Source organism: Nicotiana sylvestris, chromosome 6, assembly GCF_000393655.2.
Source record: "Nicotiana sylvestris chromosome 6, ASM39365v2, whole genome shotgun sequence".
Classification (NCBI taxonomy): Eukaryota; Viridiplantae; Streptophyta; class Magnoliopsida; order Solanales; family Solanaceae; genus Nicotiana; species Nicotiana sylvestris.
In genome coordinates this window covers 104,560,520-104,577,522 of record NC_091062.1, presented here as the reverse complement: position 1 = coordinate 104,577,522, position 17,003 = coordinate 104,560,520, and the positions used below count along the sequence as shown (strand labels likewise).

The 17,003-nt window shown below is 42.7% G+C and overlaps 1 protein-coding gene across 1 annotated transcript; it reads left to right on the top strand.

The window, feature by feature from the left end:
* The first annotated feature begins 278 nt into the window (after nt 1–278).
* LOC104216488 (telomere repeat-binding protein 5) lies at nt 279–6,357 on the top strand. The gene is made up of 10 exons (XM_009766536.2): nt 279–562; nt 2,218–2,425; nt 2,524–3,316; nt 3,390–3,593; nt 3,727–3,795; nt 3,897–3,976; nt 4,116–4,357; nt 4,698–5,006; nt 5,350–5,413; nt 5,798–6,357. Exons 2-10 carry the CDS (start codon nt 2,345–2,347, stop codon nt 5,966–5,968), a joined length of 2,013 nt encoding a protein of 670 aa, XP_009764838.1. The 5' UTR covers nt 279–562; nt 2,218–2,344; the 3' UTR covers nt 5,969–6,357.
* Nucleotides 6,358–17,003: the final 10,646 nt, after the last annotated feature.

Sequence of the window (17,003 nt, the reverse complement as noted above, 5' to 3'; positions counted from 1 at the left end):
TAAAAAAAAGCACTTCTCAAAATAAGTTGATTTCTCCAGCTTGGCCAAACAGGCTATTAGAATACTAGTAATTTCATCTAATCTTTTCTTGAAAGTTTGGAACGCTTAATCCAATTAGTCGGAGAATATTATTAAATTGCACATGCTTTAGTCATATTTCATCTGAGTAATTTAAAAGACTAAAAAGGAAAATTAAACAACTTCCAAGTACGGAAGTCTAAAATTCACAAAAAAAATAGCCCCGTAAAAGTAAATACCCTGGGTTCGTGACTCAACGTTTTTATCGATGAGCAGTTGATGCGAAAGTTGTTCCACGTGGCAGATGTACGGCCAACCTGGCAGGGAGGATATGGGCCCACCAGTTGTCGAGTAACCGGGTCTTAAGGTAGTTTCTGAGACAGAAACCTGGTACTGGCAGTGCATCTACGGGGCTTTTACCGTTAGCGCCAGTAACTTGTATAAAGAAGTGGGGGTTTAAGACATACATGCGGTGGTTTATTTCTCAGGGTTTTTCTTTGGCCATGAACAACAAACAAAACATTGGATGGTTCATCATTACAGGGTATATTATTTTCGTGATCTATTTTTTTATTTCTCCCTTGAATTTTCTGATCCTGAATTATATTGTTGCTTTTAAATTCTACGGGAATTTGTCTTTTCATGGGCGATTCTTGGTTTTGAATGGAAATTATATATGGTGACTTTTAGACGTAAATTTGATAGTTTTAAGGTGGGGTTGTTCTTTTTTGTTTTTGGTTTGTTCCCAAATTCACAAAGTTATGATCTTTGGTTCAGAACTTGGTTCGGTTGGAGAGAAAATCTTGAAGAAACTGTCTGTTTTCAGAATGCACATGGTAAATTTTGATGGTTTGGTGTTTTTTTATGAGGTTTCTCAGTGACAAACAGAGCATTCTTGGAATTCTTAAATTTCAACCTTTTACCTTTCCTCTGAATTCAGAAAACTTTTTGGTGGACTTTAATTTTAGGCTCTATCCTCATCTCTTAGATCTAAGTGGGGGCTGCTATTTTCAGAATTTAACGTCCAAAAGCTTCTCTCTTTTACCACTTGGGTCCCTTCTTTGAAATTCAGGGTCCGTTGGATTGGATATATCAATATTTCCCTTTGTTTAGTTTGGTTGATCTGATGTTATGGTACTTGTTTGGGGACATGATCTCATTTCTGGTGTTATTCTGTCAGGGTTTTGGGCGGGTTTTTTTAGTTTATAGTATTCCCTTTTCAAATTTGCAACAATTTACTTTATCTCTTGTCCTTTAAACAAAGGATTGACTCTATGGAGTTTATAATATCTAAGAGGGTTCTATGTATTGCACATTTTCGTTTATTGAATATTTTCTAGTCAGATGCATAAGACCAGATTTCCTGACTAATTCCACTGGTTTGATTCATGTATAGCCTTTATTCCGGCTGATCACAAAACTTGTTCCAACGCCATGTTGGAACTTCACATTTTATGTTAGCACTTAGGTTTATATGTTTCTTGCATTCTTGTTTTGCTGATCTGGTAATGGTTATATCACACTGCATTTCTTAAACTTGCTTTTCCTTTTTCTCTATTTTGTTGGAGAGGAAAACCTTGAAAAGTATTGAGATCTAGCAATTCTGAGTAATTTCTGTTGAAGCAAATGTAGTATTGGAAATAGCTTTTACTTTTGTCATTCAATTGCGATAAGAATCCTATTTAATGTCCCTACTTATTTACCTGCTCGTTGCATTTCGGATTAGGATTCTAACATCATTCAATTTTCTCCCGATCAAGCAGCAAATCATGGTTGAAAGGTGTAGTTTGAACTGCGTATTTAAGATGGGAAGCTTTTATTTACTCCGAAATCTAGCACAATTTAGGGGGTGGTAACAGCTTTAGATATGATTTAAATATATAAGATCTTAATCGATCATCCCTAATTTCTTGGTTGATAATCAGCATTTATGTATCAATAAACAAAGATTATGATGCTGATAGGGTGAGTTTGGCATAAGTACAAGGAGCTAGTTTTGTATGATTTGTTTCTATACTGGCATCTGGTGCTTTATCAAACAGCGATGATTCTGTTCTTTTACCATTTTCCCTGAATTAAGAGAATTTCAACTCTAGGATCCTTTTGTTCACTTTAAATTTCATTTTAGGTATCACTTATTTTATGATTTAACTTAATTTTGCTTAAATGTCTCGAATTATAATGCTTGTGATTTTGCAGGGCTCTTCTTTGTTAGACTATGTGGTGCAGTTGACCACAGGAGTTGTGTAGCATGAAGTTTTTATACTGTAAAAATACTGCTGTTTTTTTGTGTTCGCTGAATATTTCTTGGGATGGTTTCTGAGATATGGTGTTGCAGAAGAGGTTGGACTATGGATTCAATGGCTATCAGGTGCCTCCTATACCTCGAGCTACCAGATCGGCAAGGGTAATCTCACTTTTCAGATCAATTATTTTGCCTTATAAGTATATTCGTCTGCTGTTGAGGCACTTATCCTGGTCTTATTTCCCTGTCAATTTTTGTAGAGAAGGGGCATTATTAGGAGGAAAGCTGATGGCGATGGAACATGTCCCTTTGACTTGTTAGCTACTGTAGCTGGCAAGTTATTGGGGGAGGGAGAGAGCTCGCCTGATTCTACGTGTTCTCCTAGAGGGAAGGAGCAAAATGCAATTGTGAAAGATGAGAAGATAAAAGAAAAATCTTATGCTGAAGGTTGTTATGAGCGGGGGTTCTTCATTTCTGAGCTTGTCTCACAAGCTCCAGTTGTAAATCGTTCTTTAAGTGAACTGCCACATGCTCAAAATGATACCATCTCTGGACCTGCATCTGTCACTATGAGTTCTGATTGCTCAGAGAAGCTCCCCTTTGCTAAACAATTTGTCAATGGTGAAACAAGGGAGGAGGAACATGGAGTCTTTTCAAGTTGTATATTAGACACAGAAAGTGATAAACAGATTAAAATTGAGCTGTCAAATAATGCTAAAGTTTCTACAACTAAGGGGGCTGCAATTTCCAGTTCAGAGTTCCCTGATGTTTGGGATAAGAAACCTTCAACACTACTTGTTACTTCAGATGATAGTGTAAAATTATCTTTGTCTCCGTATCCTGCTCCTTGTAGGGCCTTTCCGGTGATCCGGAATGATGTAAAGTTAGATAATAGAGATGATGATGAAAACTTTGGGTGCACTCAACCAAGCACCCCAAATAAGGCATCTGGGTCAGCACCACGTGTACGAGATCGCCCAATTAAGAAGTTACTAGCTTCCAAATATTGGGAAGAAAATCTAAAATCTGACAATGAGGGGCATGCCAATACTGGTAAGTGTTTGTTGTTTTTGCAACCCTTCATATTCACTTGCTCTGGGGTTTGACACGAGGAGGATTTTTCCAGGTGGGAAAACAATGCATGCTTACCACAACAGAAACAGTGCCCACCAAAGGTCTCAGAGGGATTTTCCTTTCAAGAAAAGAAAGCTCTTCAAATGTGGCTCCTTCTCTAATTCTGATGGAGAGATGAGTACCGATGGAATTTGTAGTTCTCCAACCAGTGACTTACATGGAAATGCTTCCGGTTATAGTAAAGCATCTTCGGGAGGTTTGTTCGCTTCACAGTTTATGCCTTTCATGCAGCAACATGGACATGACTCAGTTTTTACTTGCGTGCATAAATGTGGGTATGTTTCGATCCTTATTGATACTTATTTACCTCTGCATATCAACTCTGACAGGCGGTGCAGCAGCTGGGACGTCAGTCTTCAATGGAGGTCGTGCATCCTTCAAGCCTAGTGATTCCTGTGGTGAGAGAGCCTACTTTTGGAGTTATCACGTGAATTCTCTTGTATGGCTGCTCCGTCATTTGAAGAGGTTCTAATATGGGAATGTTTTTCCTTTCACGCAGTTAAATTTAGAATCAAATCCTTCAGGGTTCCTGATCTTTTTGTCGAGATTCCAGAAAATGCAACTGTTGGTTCTTTAAAGGCATGTGAAAGTGTTACCTTCAAATACTAATTCACTTTCCTCAATAAGTTTCTATCATCATTATTCTGCCTTATGCTACATTTTCTTTTTTTGAATGTCAGTTTGGAAAAGCACTATTCATGCTCGTAATATTTTGCAGAGGACCGTAATGGAAGCAGTGACTGCTATACTTGGCGGTGGACTACGTATCGGTGTGGTTTTTCAGGGTAAGAAGGTTAGAGATGATAACAAAACCTTATTGCAGACTGGAATTTCTCATGATTACAAGCTTGATGCTCTGGGCTTTTCACTGGAGCCCAATCCCATTCAAGCTTCTCCACCTCTTGGTCCAGATTGTCGTTCTTGTGTCCTTCCTTGTGATACACCTCAACCACTAACAAGGTATTCTATTTATCGACCTCTGATGGGTATTAGGACCATAGCCATTGTTGTTATAGAGCTTCTTCTGTTGCTTCAGTTTAACAGCAAGTTACATGGCTAAATATATACCTGCGGTTATTTTGAAATTAGAAGTCCATAACTTCTTCCTACTCTTGGTGGGTTGTTTCTATATTTTCTAGTGTTTTCTGTCTTTGCTAGTACTCCTACTTCTTTTGTGGAAACGTGCAGGAGCTTATTGTGTGTTCAATTTTTTGAACTTCATTTTGGAAACTACGTCTTCTTAAGAGACATGCTAGAATCAAAAGTAGTCTTAATGATTTTGCACTATATATATCACCAGGTGCCTATCTCCTGCTATTACTGGCATTCAGCAGGGGAGATCTGATGATCATACAGGAACATGTTTGAATAATTTTGTTGAAAGTGATCGTGATTCTGCTCCATCTCCTCATTACACGGCATTGGAGAAAATTTCTGCAAATTCAAGAGCATTGATTCCAGTTACTGCGGTAAATGCAGAAGCCCTGGCCGTAGTTCCATTACGGAAGCCCAAGCGATCTGAGGCCACACAGCGTCGAATCCGTAGACCTTTTTCTGTTGCGGAAGTGGAAGCACTTGTTCAAGCTGTTGAGAAGCTTGGAACAGGAAGGTATCTTTAGTATAACCATAATTAGTGCTTAAATGAGCTATGCTGTGTATGGGATTCTAGATTATTATTGGCTTTGATTATAAAAAGGGTATTTCTTCACAAAAGAGCACCAAGTGAGTGCTATGTATCTGTACAACGAATTACAGCTCTTGGGATCTCAAAAAAAAAAATCATAAATCTATCAAATTTCATTAACATCTTCACCCAAACTCCCCGTTCCCCACCCCCACCCACTCCCCCAACCAGGGCTTTTGTTAAGTGATAATGAAGTACAACGTGGGTCGGGCTGCAGACTTCTGATTTGTTTTTTCAGTTTTTCAGTTATTGTTTTGTTGTTTGGCAGATGGCGTGATGTGAAACTGCGAGCTTTTGATAATGCCAAACATAGAACTTATGTCGATTTGAAGGTATAACATTTGTCACAGTCTCTTGCTATTTAACATCACACCATCCACAGCCAATTGTTGTCTTGCCTGCCGGGATCTCTCTTCCCATTTCAATTTTTATGCTTTGCTTTCTTAATTAGCTAGTTCATTCTTAGCATGACTAATCTTACAGTCCGAGGAGTCTTATCCATTTGTTGCTTCTTCAAGCAGCTAAGAAATCATTTGGTTTTTAAAGTGGCGTACTTGTTGCATCTTGTATGTAATTTCCTTTACATCTCCAGTACTTAACAAAATCTTCTGTGAATGACCTGGAAAGGAGAAAAAAAATAGTCATGAGCCATCCTCTTGAATCTTGATACACATAGTAATCACATGACATTGAGTTTAATTAACGGCTGTTATCAGGATAAATGGAAAACTCTGGTGCACACAGCAAGAATATCTCCTCAGCAAAGGAGGGGCGAGCCCGTGCCACAGGAGCTCTTGGACAGAGTCCTCACTGCCCATGCTTACTGGTCCCAACAGCAAGCCAAGCAACAGATGAAACAGCCATCGGAGACTTACCTTCTGCTCTAGGAACACGTCGTGGAAATGGCTGCACGATGTGGGACTGACGAAGAGGTTTCCTTATTTTTTGTCACTGTAAAATATCTTATGTTTAAAAAGTATTACCAGAAGTTAATTAGTTAGTGCTACATATAGTTCCTTGCATGGAGGGGTTGGAAGCTGGCTCTTTGTAAATGTTTTGATAGAATGAGTGCTTTGCTAACAGAAATTTTTTTCTGCCAAGATTTTGGCATTAAATGCTTCTTTCCTTGGTAAGAAATTCTTTCTGGGGTAAGGGTATTGTACTTATGTACTTAACTCGTTCAATAGAAAAGGCAAAAGGGAAATGTTTTATTCCCTATTTGATTGTAAAACTTAATTCAGCATCATATAATGATTCTTCACATTTTTTACATCAATTTCAATTTTAAGATTATAGATAGGTTCATCTTGTGTCCTAGTACTACTTTTCTCTTCATTCTAGTAGATTGCACTTATGGTTACCACCGCTAATACTTACGGATTTCTAACGTTATCATCCATGACAAGAATTTAAGTAGATGGCAAAAGGTTCAAAAATGAACCATCAAATTTTCACCAGTTACAAATAGCTAGAATTTTGATACATAGGAACATTGTTAAAGATGTAGTATTAGTTTTCGGGCAAAAGATGTAGAATTTAGGTGCTCGGTCCGCACGTAAAAATAGCAGAAACGGCGATTAGTTTTATAGTCTATCTTCACCACCAAACTCTTTTTTCCTCGATGGCGCATGTGGATCATCGTGCCTCCAATAAGTTGAGGGGCAAAAATATTAAGCATGTGCCCCAAAGTGACCTCTCGACCGACGAGCTCCGCATACTTGAGCAGCATGAGGAAGAGTTTGTACACGTACGACGAAAGCTGAGTCGGGCACACTTCATAGAAGCGACAGAAGTCTACCACTAGGGAGGGGAGAGGAAGCGTATACCCGACAACAAAAGGGTACGCGTAGAATGCGCAGTACCCTGGGCGGTGCAAATGTACAATGTCTGTCCCCGTCGCCGACACCATCTCAATATGGTTTGGAATTCCCCACTTGGTCTTGAGCGCCTCAATCGCCGCTTCATCCATGGTAGAGGGTGCAAGATCCGGTTCTTCTCCGGCAGGGCTGTTGAAGTCAGTCCATAATTTCCCCGGACGGGGCAGTATCTAGACCGTTGTTGGAACTCCCTCATCTTCCGCTACCTCCACTCCCTCTCCAAGAACAGGTGCGTCATTTTCCGGCACCAGAGCTTCGACGAACTTGTCAGTCTGGGAAGGAGTACCAGCCACTTGCCTGAATTGATCGGAATAAACGAGTATGATGAAGGAAAAGAGAGGATTGTAGCGTCAAGTTCTGATGAGCAGGAGTATGAAATCGGAAGTATGAAATATTGAAGAAGGTGGAGGTTTGCAAAATTCCTCAGATAAATCGAAAAGTGTAACAATCGAATAGTGGTTTCCCCTATTTATAGGAACATAAATGTCCTGAGGGGGAAACCCAAGAGCCGCCAATCAAAAATGATAGGGCACGGGAAACGATACGGTATCTGGGAAACGTGCGCCATAATGATACATAGTGGGCAGTCAAGATGCATCGAATCGACGCAACGATTCAGCTCCGAACGGACGTAACGGTCTGACGGTACCATTCAAGTGTCACGTCGCCACCCGACCTAAGGATCTCATTCAACACGTAACATTCATATTTCTCCTATCTTTTGAATCGACAAAGCCCATCCGTTGAGCCCGCTAAAAGGCGACCTCGACTGACGGAAGGACTAACTGTATGGGTCAAATCTGACAAATGGTTGTCCTTAAGAGGAATGATAAGGGGTCGACCAAGCCGTAATCATGCCCACGAGGCGAGATAGCAAAGAGCACATCGGCCATTGCCGGGGTCAAATCGTCGGAAAGCTTATATCATAGAACAAACGTTATGTTCGAGCAAGCGATGAAGGGTACAGCCGTAGGAAAGTACGTCGGTCAAAGATCATTGGATAAAAGGGAAAGTTAATTTATATATGAGGGCAAAGCCCAAAGAAAGGGGGGGATTCCATATAGCTATCATGAGAGAATCAACAAGAGGAATCTCTTCGTCATAAACAGTTCCCTCTCTTCTCCTTCCTTGCTCCCATGATCATGACGCAAATATGTCCAAGATGGAAGCTTATCCCTCATGTTTGATGTACAATTATTACATTAAGAAATATCACACGTTCTTATTCTTCTTCTATTTTCACACTCTGTATGTTTAGATCTGGGATTAATTATGTTTGGCTAAGATTTACCTTCTATATTACTGAGAATTAGTTCGACAAAAGGGTTTTATACTTTTTTGGTCAAACAATTTGTTAGTCCCTCCGTCCGTCGAGGTCGCCTCTTAGCGGGCTCAACGGACGGACTTTGTCGATTCAAAAGTTAGGAGAAATCTGAATGTTACACGTTGGATGAGATCCTTTGGTCGAGGTGGCGACGTGACGCTTCAATGGTACCATCGGACCGTTATGTCAGTTCAGAGCTGAATTGTTGTGTCGATTCGATGTATCTTGACTACCCACTATGTATCATTATGGCGCACGTTTCCCGGGCACCCTATCATTTCCCGTGCTCTATAAGTTTTGATTGGTGGCTCTTCGGTTTCCCGCTCACGACATTTATGTTCCTATAAATATGGGAAACTACCATTCGATTGTTACGCTTTTCGATTTATCTGAGGAATTTTGCAAACCTCCACCTTCTTCAATATTTCATACTTCTGATTTCATACTTCCGATTTCATACTCCTGCTCGTCAGAACTTGACGCTACCATCCTCTCTTTTCCTTCATCATACTCGTTTATTTCGATCAATTCAGACAAATGGCTGGTACTCCTTCCCAGACTGACAGGTTCGTCGAAGCTCCAGTGCTGAAAAATGATGCACCTGTTCTTAGAGAGGGAGCGGAGGTGGCGGAAGATGAGGGAGTTCCAACAGCGGCTAAGATACTGCCCCATCCGGGGAAATTATGGACTGACTTCAATAGCCTTGCCGAAGAAGAACCATATCATGCACCCTCTACCATGGATGAAGCGGCGATTGCGGCGTTCAAGACCAAGTGGGGAATTCCAAACCATATTGAGATGGTGTCGGCGATAGGGATGGATATTGTACATTTGCACCGCCCAGGGTACTGCGCATTCTATGTGTACCTTTTGTTGTCGGGTATACGCTTCCTCTCCCCTCCCTAGTGGTAGACCTCTGTCGTTTCTACGAAGTGTTCCCGGCTTAGCTTTAGCCATACGTGTATGTATACGGCGAATCCGGGGGCCCGATTTCCCCATCATAAGGACCGTCTCTCGGTCATGTCCCTCGAAGCTTGAAGCCAAGGTCGAGACTCATCCTCGATGTTTGACATATATTGGTCTGAAGGATATCACATTCCGACAAATACAGCGGGCAACAGCAGGCGAGGGGGGAGTTCCCAAGGCACTCGTTTTAACCTGACAAGGTTGGTCTATCCGAGGCCTATTTTCAAGATGTCACGTCTAGACATCCTATCTCCATACCTTTACAGATAATACATTTTGTATTATAACGGATTCCCCTCCTATATAAAGAGGATCCCCATCACTTTGTAGGCTCGGCTGATGTTGCTCCATTTCTCCACAAGTGCAATAATATCTCTCTCCCTCTCTCTCTTTTCTTTCTAACTTGCTCGTTCTCGCTGGCCCAAGGCCACTTTAATATTTATCGCTTTCTTACTTGTTCTTCATTCTATCGCTTGGTATTGGCCATATTGAGCTTTGTTTGATCATAATTTAGTTGTTATCCCATTCCCGGCTATCTCCGATAGCTTGAGCTCGACCCGGACATCGACCCCGAGGTCCTCATCGACCAGTCCTATATCTAGGTAGCAGGCCCCTCAGTTTGATTACTGCCTCGTTTTAGCTTGCATTTCATCGTTAAACTCAACATCTTAGCATCATCTGCTCTAACAACTAGCATAAAAATAGATCACGTATTTTTAGAATCCTATTTACAAATTTAATTGTTGTTACCATTTTCACGGTAAACAGTTTGACGCCCATCGTGGAGCTAAAAATAATAGTGATTATTTTCTTGCTGGTTTCATTGCAAAAACGCAAGTTATCTTTCACACTTTTTCTTGCCCAAGATCTGCGCTTTAGGACAGAGCGCCTGGCTCGACTGATGAAATGGAAAGCCGGAACCTCAAAGGCGACAGCGAAAAGGGCATGACCGGCCTAGAGACCGATGTCCACATGATCATTGGGGGAACCAACGTTCCCCAAGGATCCGTGTCCAAACGAACGAAAACGTCCGCTACAGAAAAGGGAACCGACCCGAAAATGCTTACCCGAAGAAACCCTCATATTCAGCGAAGAGGATCTCGAGGATATGATGGAACCGCACAACGACACGCTAGTAATCTCGTTTCTCTCAAACAACACCAGGATAAAGCGCGTGCTCGTGGATCCAGGAAGCTCGGTCAACATAATCAGGGCAGAAGTAGTAGAACAATTGGGGCTGCTCAATCAAGTTGTTCCACCCTTCGAGTCCTCCATGGCTTCAACATGAGCGGAGAAGAAACAAAAGGAGATTTCACCCGCCCGATCAACACATCTGGCACAACCCAGAACACCGAGTTTCAGGTCATCAACGACGACACGAGATACAATGCCTTACTTGGCAGGCATTGGATACACAACATAAGGGCAGTGCCCTCGACCTTGCACCAGGTGATAAGGTTTCCCGCAAGGGATGGCATCATGGCCATAAATGGAAAACAGCGGGCAGCGAGGGAAATGTTCGTGGTCCATCACGAGACTCCAACCCCCACATGCCCGGCCTCGGACGAGGAGGGAAGCGTGCAGACCCTTGAAGACGATAAAGAAGACTTCTTCGCCCCCCGAACCTTCGTCGCCCCCGAGGAATCGGATGCGACCAAGTCAATAGTCGAAGAGCTGGAGCAGACCGTTTTGATCAAACACCTCCTGGATCGCAAGGTATACCTGGGAACGGGGTTGACCCCCGAACTCAGGACATGGTTTATTCAATTCCTTAGTAACAATATCGACTGTTTCGCCTGGTCCCACTTAGATATGACAGGTATCCTACCGAAAATAACCTCCCACAAACTAAGCGTTGGCCCCAAATTTAAACCCATGAAGCAAAAGAGAAGGCCGCAGTCCGAGGTAAAATGTGCCTTTATCAAAGAAGAAGTAGCGAAACTTCTTAAAATTGGATCCATTAGGGAGGTAAAGTATCCCGAATGGCTAGCTAACGTAGTGGTAGTGCCAAAAAAGGGGAACAAGCTAAGGATGTGCGTAGACTATAAAGAATTGAACAAAGTGTGCCCCAAAGATTCCTTCCCGTTGCCTAACATCGATCGCCTGATTGATGCTACGGTCGGCCACGAGACCCTCACTTTCCTCGATGCCTACTCGGGATACAATCAAATCCAGATGAACCCCGAGGACAGGGAAAAGACCTCATTCATCAAGAAATACGGTACATATTTCTATAACGTAATGCCCTTCGCGCTAAAAAATGCGGGAGCAACATACCAACGCCTAGTTAATAATGTTCGAGCACCAAATAGGTAAATCAGTGGAGGTATATATTGATGATATGCTAGTCAAATCCCTGCGCGTAGAGGACCATCTGACCCATTTGCAGGAAACTTTCGACATCCTCAGAAGCTACAACATGAAGCTCAATCCTGAGAAGTGTGCCTTCAGAGTAGGCTCGAGCAAATTCCTGCGCTTCATGGTTTCAACCAGCGGGATCGAAATCAACCCCGACAAAATAAGGGCCATCGAAGAGATCACGGTGGTGAAAAACGTAAAGGTCGTTCAACGGCTGACAGGGCGGATCGTGGCCCTAGGAAGATTCATATCGAGATCATCAGACAAAAGCCACCATTTCTTTGCCCTACTCAAAAGAAAGAACAAGTTCTAATGGACTCCAAAATGCCAATATGCCCTAGAAGAACTGAAACGGTGCATGTCTAGCCCGCCTTTGTTGCACACACCCAAGGAGTATGAAACGCTATACCTATACCTGGCCGTGTCCAAAATAGTAGTAAGAGGCATACTGGTACGAGAAGAGCAAGGTACGTAATTTCCTGTTTATTATGTAAGTCGAACCTTGGGGGACGCCGAAACCCGGTATCCCCATCTGGAAAAATTGGCTCTCGCACTGATAAGCGCCTCGCGCAAGCTGAAGCCTTACTTTCAGTGCCACCGTATCTGCATCCTATCGACTTATCCCCTCCAGAGTGTACTGCATAAACCTGAGTTATTGGGTCGATTGGCCAAATGGGCCATTGAACTTGGGGGGTATGATATCGAGTATCAACCTCGAACGGCCATCAAGTCTCAAATCCTGGCAGATTTTGTGGCCGATTTCTCGCCATCCCTCGTAGAGAAGGAGCTTCTGTTAAAATCAGGAACGTCCTCCGGGGTATGGACCCTGTTCACAGATGGTGCCACAAACGTAAGAGGATCCGGCCTCCGTATAGTTTTAAAGGCGCCCGTCGGCAGCATAATCAGGCAATCTATAAAAACCGCAAAGCTAACCAAAATGAAGCTGAGTACGAGGCTATGATTGCAGGTTTTGAGTTAGCCAAAATTTTGGGAGCCGAGACTGTCGAGGCAAAATGCGATTCTCTCCTCGTGGTAAGCCAAGTAAACGGAAGCTACGAAGCCCTAGAAGACAGGATGCAAAGGTATTTGGACAAAATCCAAATCACATTACGTTTCTTCAAAGAATGGACCTTGGTCCATGTACCCCGAGAGCAGAACAGCGAGGCCGATGCCCTCGCAAACCTGGGATCTTCCGCTGAAGAAGAAGACCTACTCCCCGGAACTGTCGTCCAATTGTTCAAATCTATGGTCGAGGAAGGTCATGCGGAAATTAACTCCACTAGCCTGACATGGGATTGGAGAAACAAATACATCATTTATCTGAAGGACGGAAAGCTACCCACACATCCAAAAGAATCGAGGGCCCTGCGAACCAAAGTGGCCCGGTTCTCACTCGATGAAAATGGGGCTCTCTACAGGAGAACTTTCGATGGCCCCCTGGTGATATGCTTGGGACCGGGCGACACGGATTATGTGCTCCGAGAGATCCAGGAGGGCACCTGCAAAAATCACTCCGGGGCTGATTCCTTAGTCCGAAAGATGATCAGAGCAGACTATTATTGGGACAACATGGAAAAAGACGCCAGGGAATTCGTCCAAAAATGCGACAAGTGTCAGAGGTTCGCTCTTATGATCCACTGGCCTGGCGAACAACTGCATTCCGTTTTATCACCATGGTCATTCATGAAGTGGGGGATGGACATCATCAGCCCTTTGCCAACGGCGCCAGGTAAGGCTAGATTCATTCTATTTATGACTGATTACTTCTCAAAATGGGTGGAAGCGTAGGCCTTCGAGAAAATAAGAGAGAAGGAAGTCATCAATTTTATATGGGAACACATCTTATGCCGGTTCGGGATCCCGTCCGAAATAACATGCGACAACGGGAGGCAATTCATCGGGAGCAAGGTAACGCAGTTCCTTGAAGATAACAAAATCAAGAGAATCTTGTCGATGCCATACCACCCGTGTGCGAACGGCCAAGCCGAATCTATGAATAAAACCATCATTCAAAACTTGAAAAAGAAGTTGGAAAGCGCCAAGGGAAAATGGAGAGAAACGCTGCCCGAGGTATTGTGGGCATATCGGACAACTCCAAAATCGAGCACCGAGGAGACACCCTTCTATCTAGTATATGGCGCCGAAGCACTGATACCAGTGGAGGTCGGGGAACCAAGTGCCAGATTTTGTCACACTAACGAGGGATCGAACAACGAAGCCATGGCAACGGCCCTCGAGCTGCCCGATGAAAGACGGGAAGCCTCGCTAGTTCGGATGGCTGCCCAGAAGCAGAAAATTAAAAGGTACTACAACAGAAGAACGAATCTCCGATACTTCAGAATCAGAGACTTGGTCCTAAGGAAGGTTACTCTCAACACCAGAAACCCTAATGAAGGGAAGCTGGGCCAGAATTGGGAAGGGTCGTACCGTATTATTGGGATAGTTGGCAAAGGATCATATAAGCTTGGCACCATGGAAGGCGAGCAGTTTTTGAGTAACTGGAATGTATTGATGCTTAAGTGGAATTATTGCTAGGGCATCCGGTTATGAAACCCCACAAAATAAAGAATATTTTTCGGCACCTCGTACTCCAGAAAAGGGGATTTCAACATGCTCGCAGCGAAGGCCTCTCCACCAAATGCGTCCCGAAATACTCGAAGACTTGGCATCAACAAATCGACACCCGTACGACCACAGGGTCAGAACTCCGGGCTCATAAAACTCCCATAAGGTAACTTCGAGCTCACGAGTAACGGCGTTCGAGCCTAAGCAAACTCGATGACTCAGAGACTGTCATCAATCGCCATGCACTGGAAAACCCAAAACTGTAAGACCCCGAGTGGGCAGACTCAGTGTAACCAGATCTATTCTACAAAGCAACACAAACTGTAAGACCTCAACAGGCATGATAAAACTGTAAGACCTCGAAAGGCATGATAAAACTGTAAGACCTCAACAGGCATGGGAAAACTGTAAAACCTCAACAGGCATGATAAAACTGTAAGACCTCAACATGTATGATAAAACTGTAAGACTTCAACAGGCATGACAAACTGTAAGACCTCAATAGGCATGGAACTCAAAATCCCGAAGTTTAGGCTATACATCGCATTTGTAAGAATCCCACTCAGTGGCTCCCTCAGAGTCACCAGAAAAGTAAGCAGCGCACAATATCATAGTTATCACTGTTGGAAGCCTGTTGAATGAAAGAACCTATCTCTTGTCTGAGTATCAGGGGGAAGAAACTCCATTCCTAGGCAATGAAACAACCATGGTACTCTTCGAGTCTCTAATTCGCGAAAATGTCCTAGAAAAACCTGTTGGGGGAACTGATTCTCTTCAAGATAAATCCACTCCTGCACCTCTTGATTATCCTAAATCTTTAGAATTCTCTCCCAAGTCATCTTCTATCAGGTTGTAGCAGAAAGAGGGGTTCGAGTCTACATTACAGAAAAGTAGGAGGAGTGTCAAGACAAGGAAGAAGAGGTTGATGAATCAAGGGAAAGTTGTTACTGACAAGAGCATTCTAGTAGGTGAGGTTGACAAAGATGCTCTAAAGGAACCTGGTTCCTTAGTAAAACAATCTATAAAATCCCAAAAGTCTGTGGATGAAGCTTCCGATGAAGCTATTGAGAAATAAAATGGAGCATCCGTGAAGGGCAGCAATAACTCTAATAAGAGTCTAGTTGAGCAAGTTATGTCTGAAGATGATATTGTGGGGCTAGTAAGTTAGAAAGGGAAGCCTGTTGAAGGATCTAGAAAACAAAAATGGAAACTGTAGGGGAACCTGGTTCTTTGAAGACCATGCCCAGTGACAGCGGTCTTTGGAAAAAGATATTGAGAACTCAGAAAGTCTTTTGGGGTTGTACGTTTGATCCAGCAATTTCAGAGATGGCTGGTATGAGGCAAATTCTGGAGATAGTGGAATTTCAGCAATAGGAGCACTTGTTTCAGGGGAGAATGCCTTTGGTGTACGAAGATGTAGTACAAAATTTCTAGGCATCTCTCTTCATTGTTGAGGGGGATCATATTTGTGTGCTAGTAAATGGAGTAAACATTGTACTTGACGCTTCAGCATTGGGGAAGGTTCTCCAAATTCCATGTGAAGGAATGTCCTCAGTCAAAGGTGTCTCTGGTGTCAACTTTAGGAGAGCTATCATGAAAGAACAAGCTATTCAACAGGGGGAACAAGTGCATAAGAAGGTATTACTTCATGAGTATTAGCTTCTCTTTGAATTGGTCAATAAGGTGCTCTTACCTCGTTCTGATAGGCGATCTATTGCTACAAAATCTGATCTTGTCTTAATTGAGGATCTTGATGAGTTTGTCCCAATCAATCTGCCAACAATCATAATAGATCATATGAAAAATGTGGCAAACTTTAAAGGTGGGAATCATGGGCAACCATATGGATTTCTCCTCACTCAAGTGTTTAAATTTTACAAGGTCTCCCTGGGTAATTCCAGAGTGGAACACGCAAGCAAACCTTCTCTAAAACCACTCTGGAAGAATGTGAGTGCGTAGAAAGGGTTGGTGGAAGCATCTCGACCGTTTCTCAGCTGATCAATGCTCAAAATGCAGCTTCTGAAGAGATTAAAAGGTTGAGGGCTCAAAATGCCATACTGGAAACTCATCACAGTCAAGCAGTTAAAGGACCCGGTTTCGTTAATGAAGATGTTGCCCGCCTGACAAAGGAAAATGATAAGCTTCACGCAAAACTTCTTGAAGAACAGTTGTCTGCAAATGCCCGACTGGACCTGGTTCTCAAAACCCTTGTTGTTTCTCTTTCCTAGTCTTCCTCTTCTAGTGCCTCTTAGATACCTCCTAGTGACCAGTGTCTTTTGTTATGATATTTTGTGGCTGCTATTTCTATTTTTGTTTGCTTTTTTTGCTGAGGTATGTTGGATTTCACCATTACTGCTCATGTTTTGCTTAGTCCATTGTTAATATCAATGAAACAGCTCCTCTTTTTGCCTGTCCAATGCTGTTTTCCTTTGGCTTCTCTTTTCTGTCATGTTGTGTGCACATATGTGGCATGAGTTAGCTGTGTTAGACTTCTTTATGATGTTTGCCTGCTTGTGTATATTTAATAATGCCAAAAGGGGGAAGATAGATAGTGTGCATGCATTGTGATATTAGTGAGTAGATATAGTATTGTCAACGGGGGATCAAAAGCAAAAGGTCAGGGGGAACTTGTGAAAAATTGATGCAAAAAACAGGGGATGTGATTAAGGAGGAATCAAAAGCAAAAAGTCAGGGGGTCAGGCGAACTTGTGAAGTTTTTGGTACCTCATCTGGTTATTTCTTCTCTAAATAAATACTATCAATGTCTAAGTTTGTCATCATCAAAAAGGGGAAAATTGATGGGTTTCAATGTCTTTGCCTTATGCTTCTTAT

Coding starts and splice junctions, on each gene's coding strand:
- LOC104216488 (XM_009766536.2), top strand. CDS start 2,345: ATGGTGTTGCAGAAGAGGTTGGACTATGGATTCAATGGCTATCAGGTG. Junction 3,317..3,389: donor TGAGGGGCATGCCAATACTG/GTAAGTGTTTGT, acceptor GGATTTTTCCAG/GTGGGAAAACAATGCATGCT. Junction 3,594..3,726: donor TAGTAAAGCATCTTCGGGAG/GTTTGTTCGCTT, acceptor CAACTCTGACAG/GCGGTGCAGCAGCTGGGACG.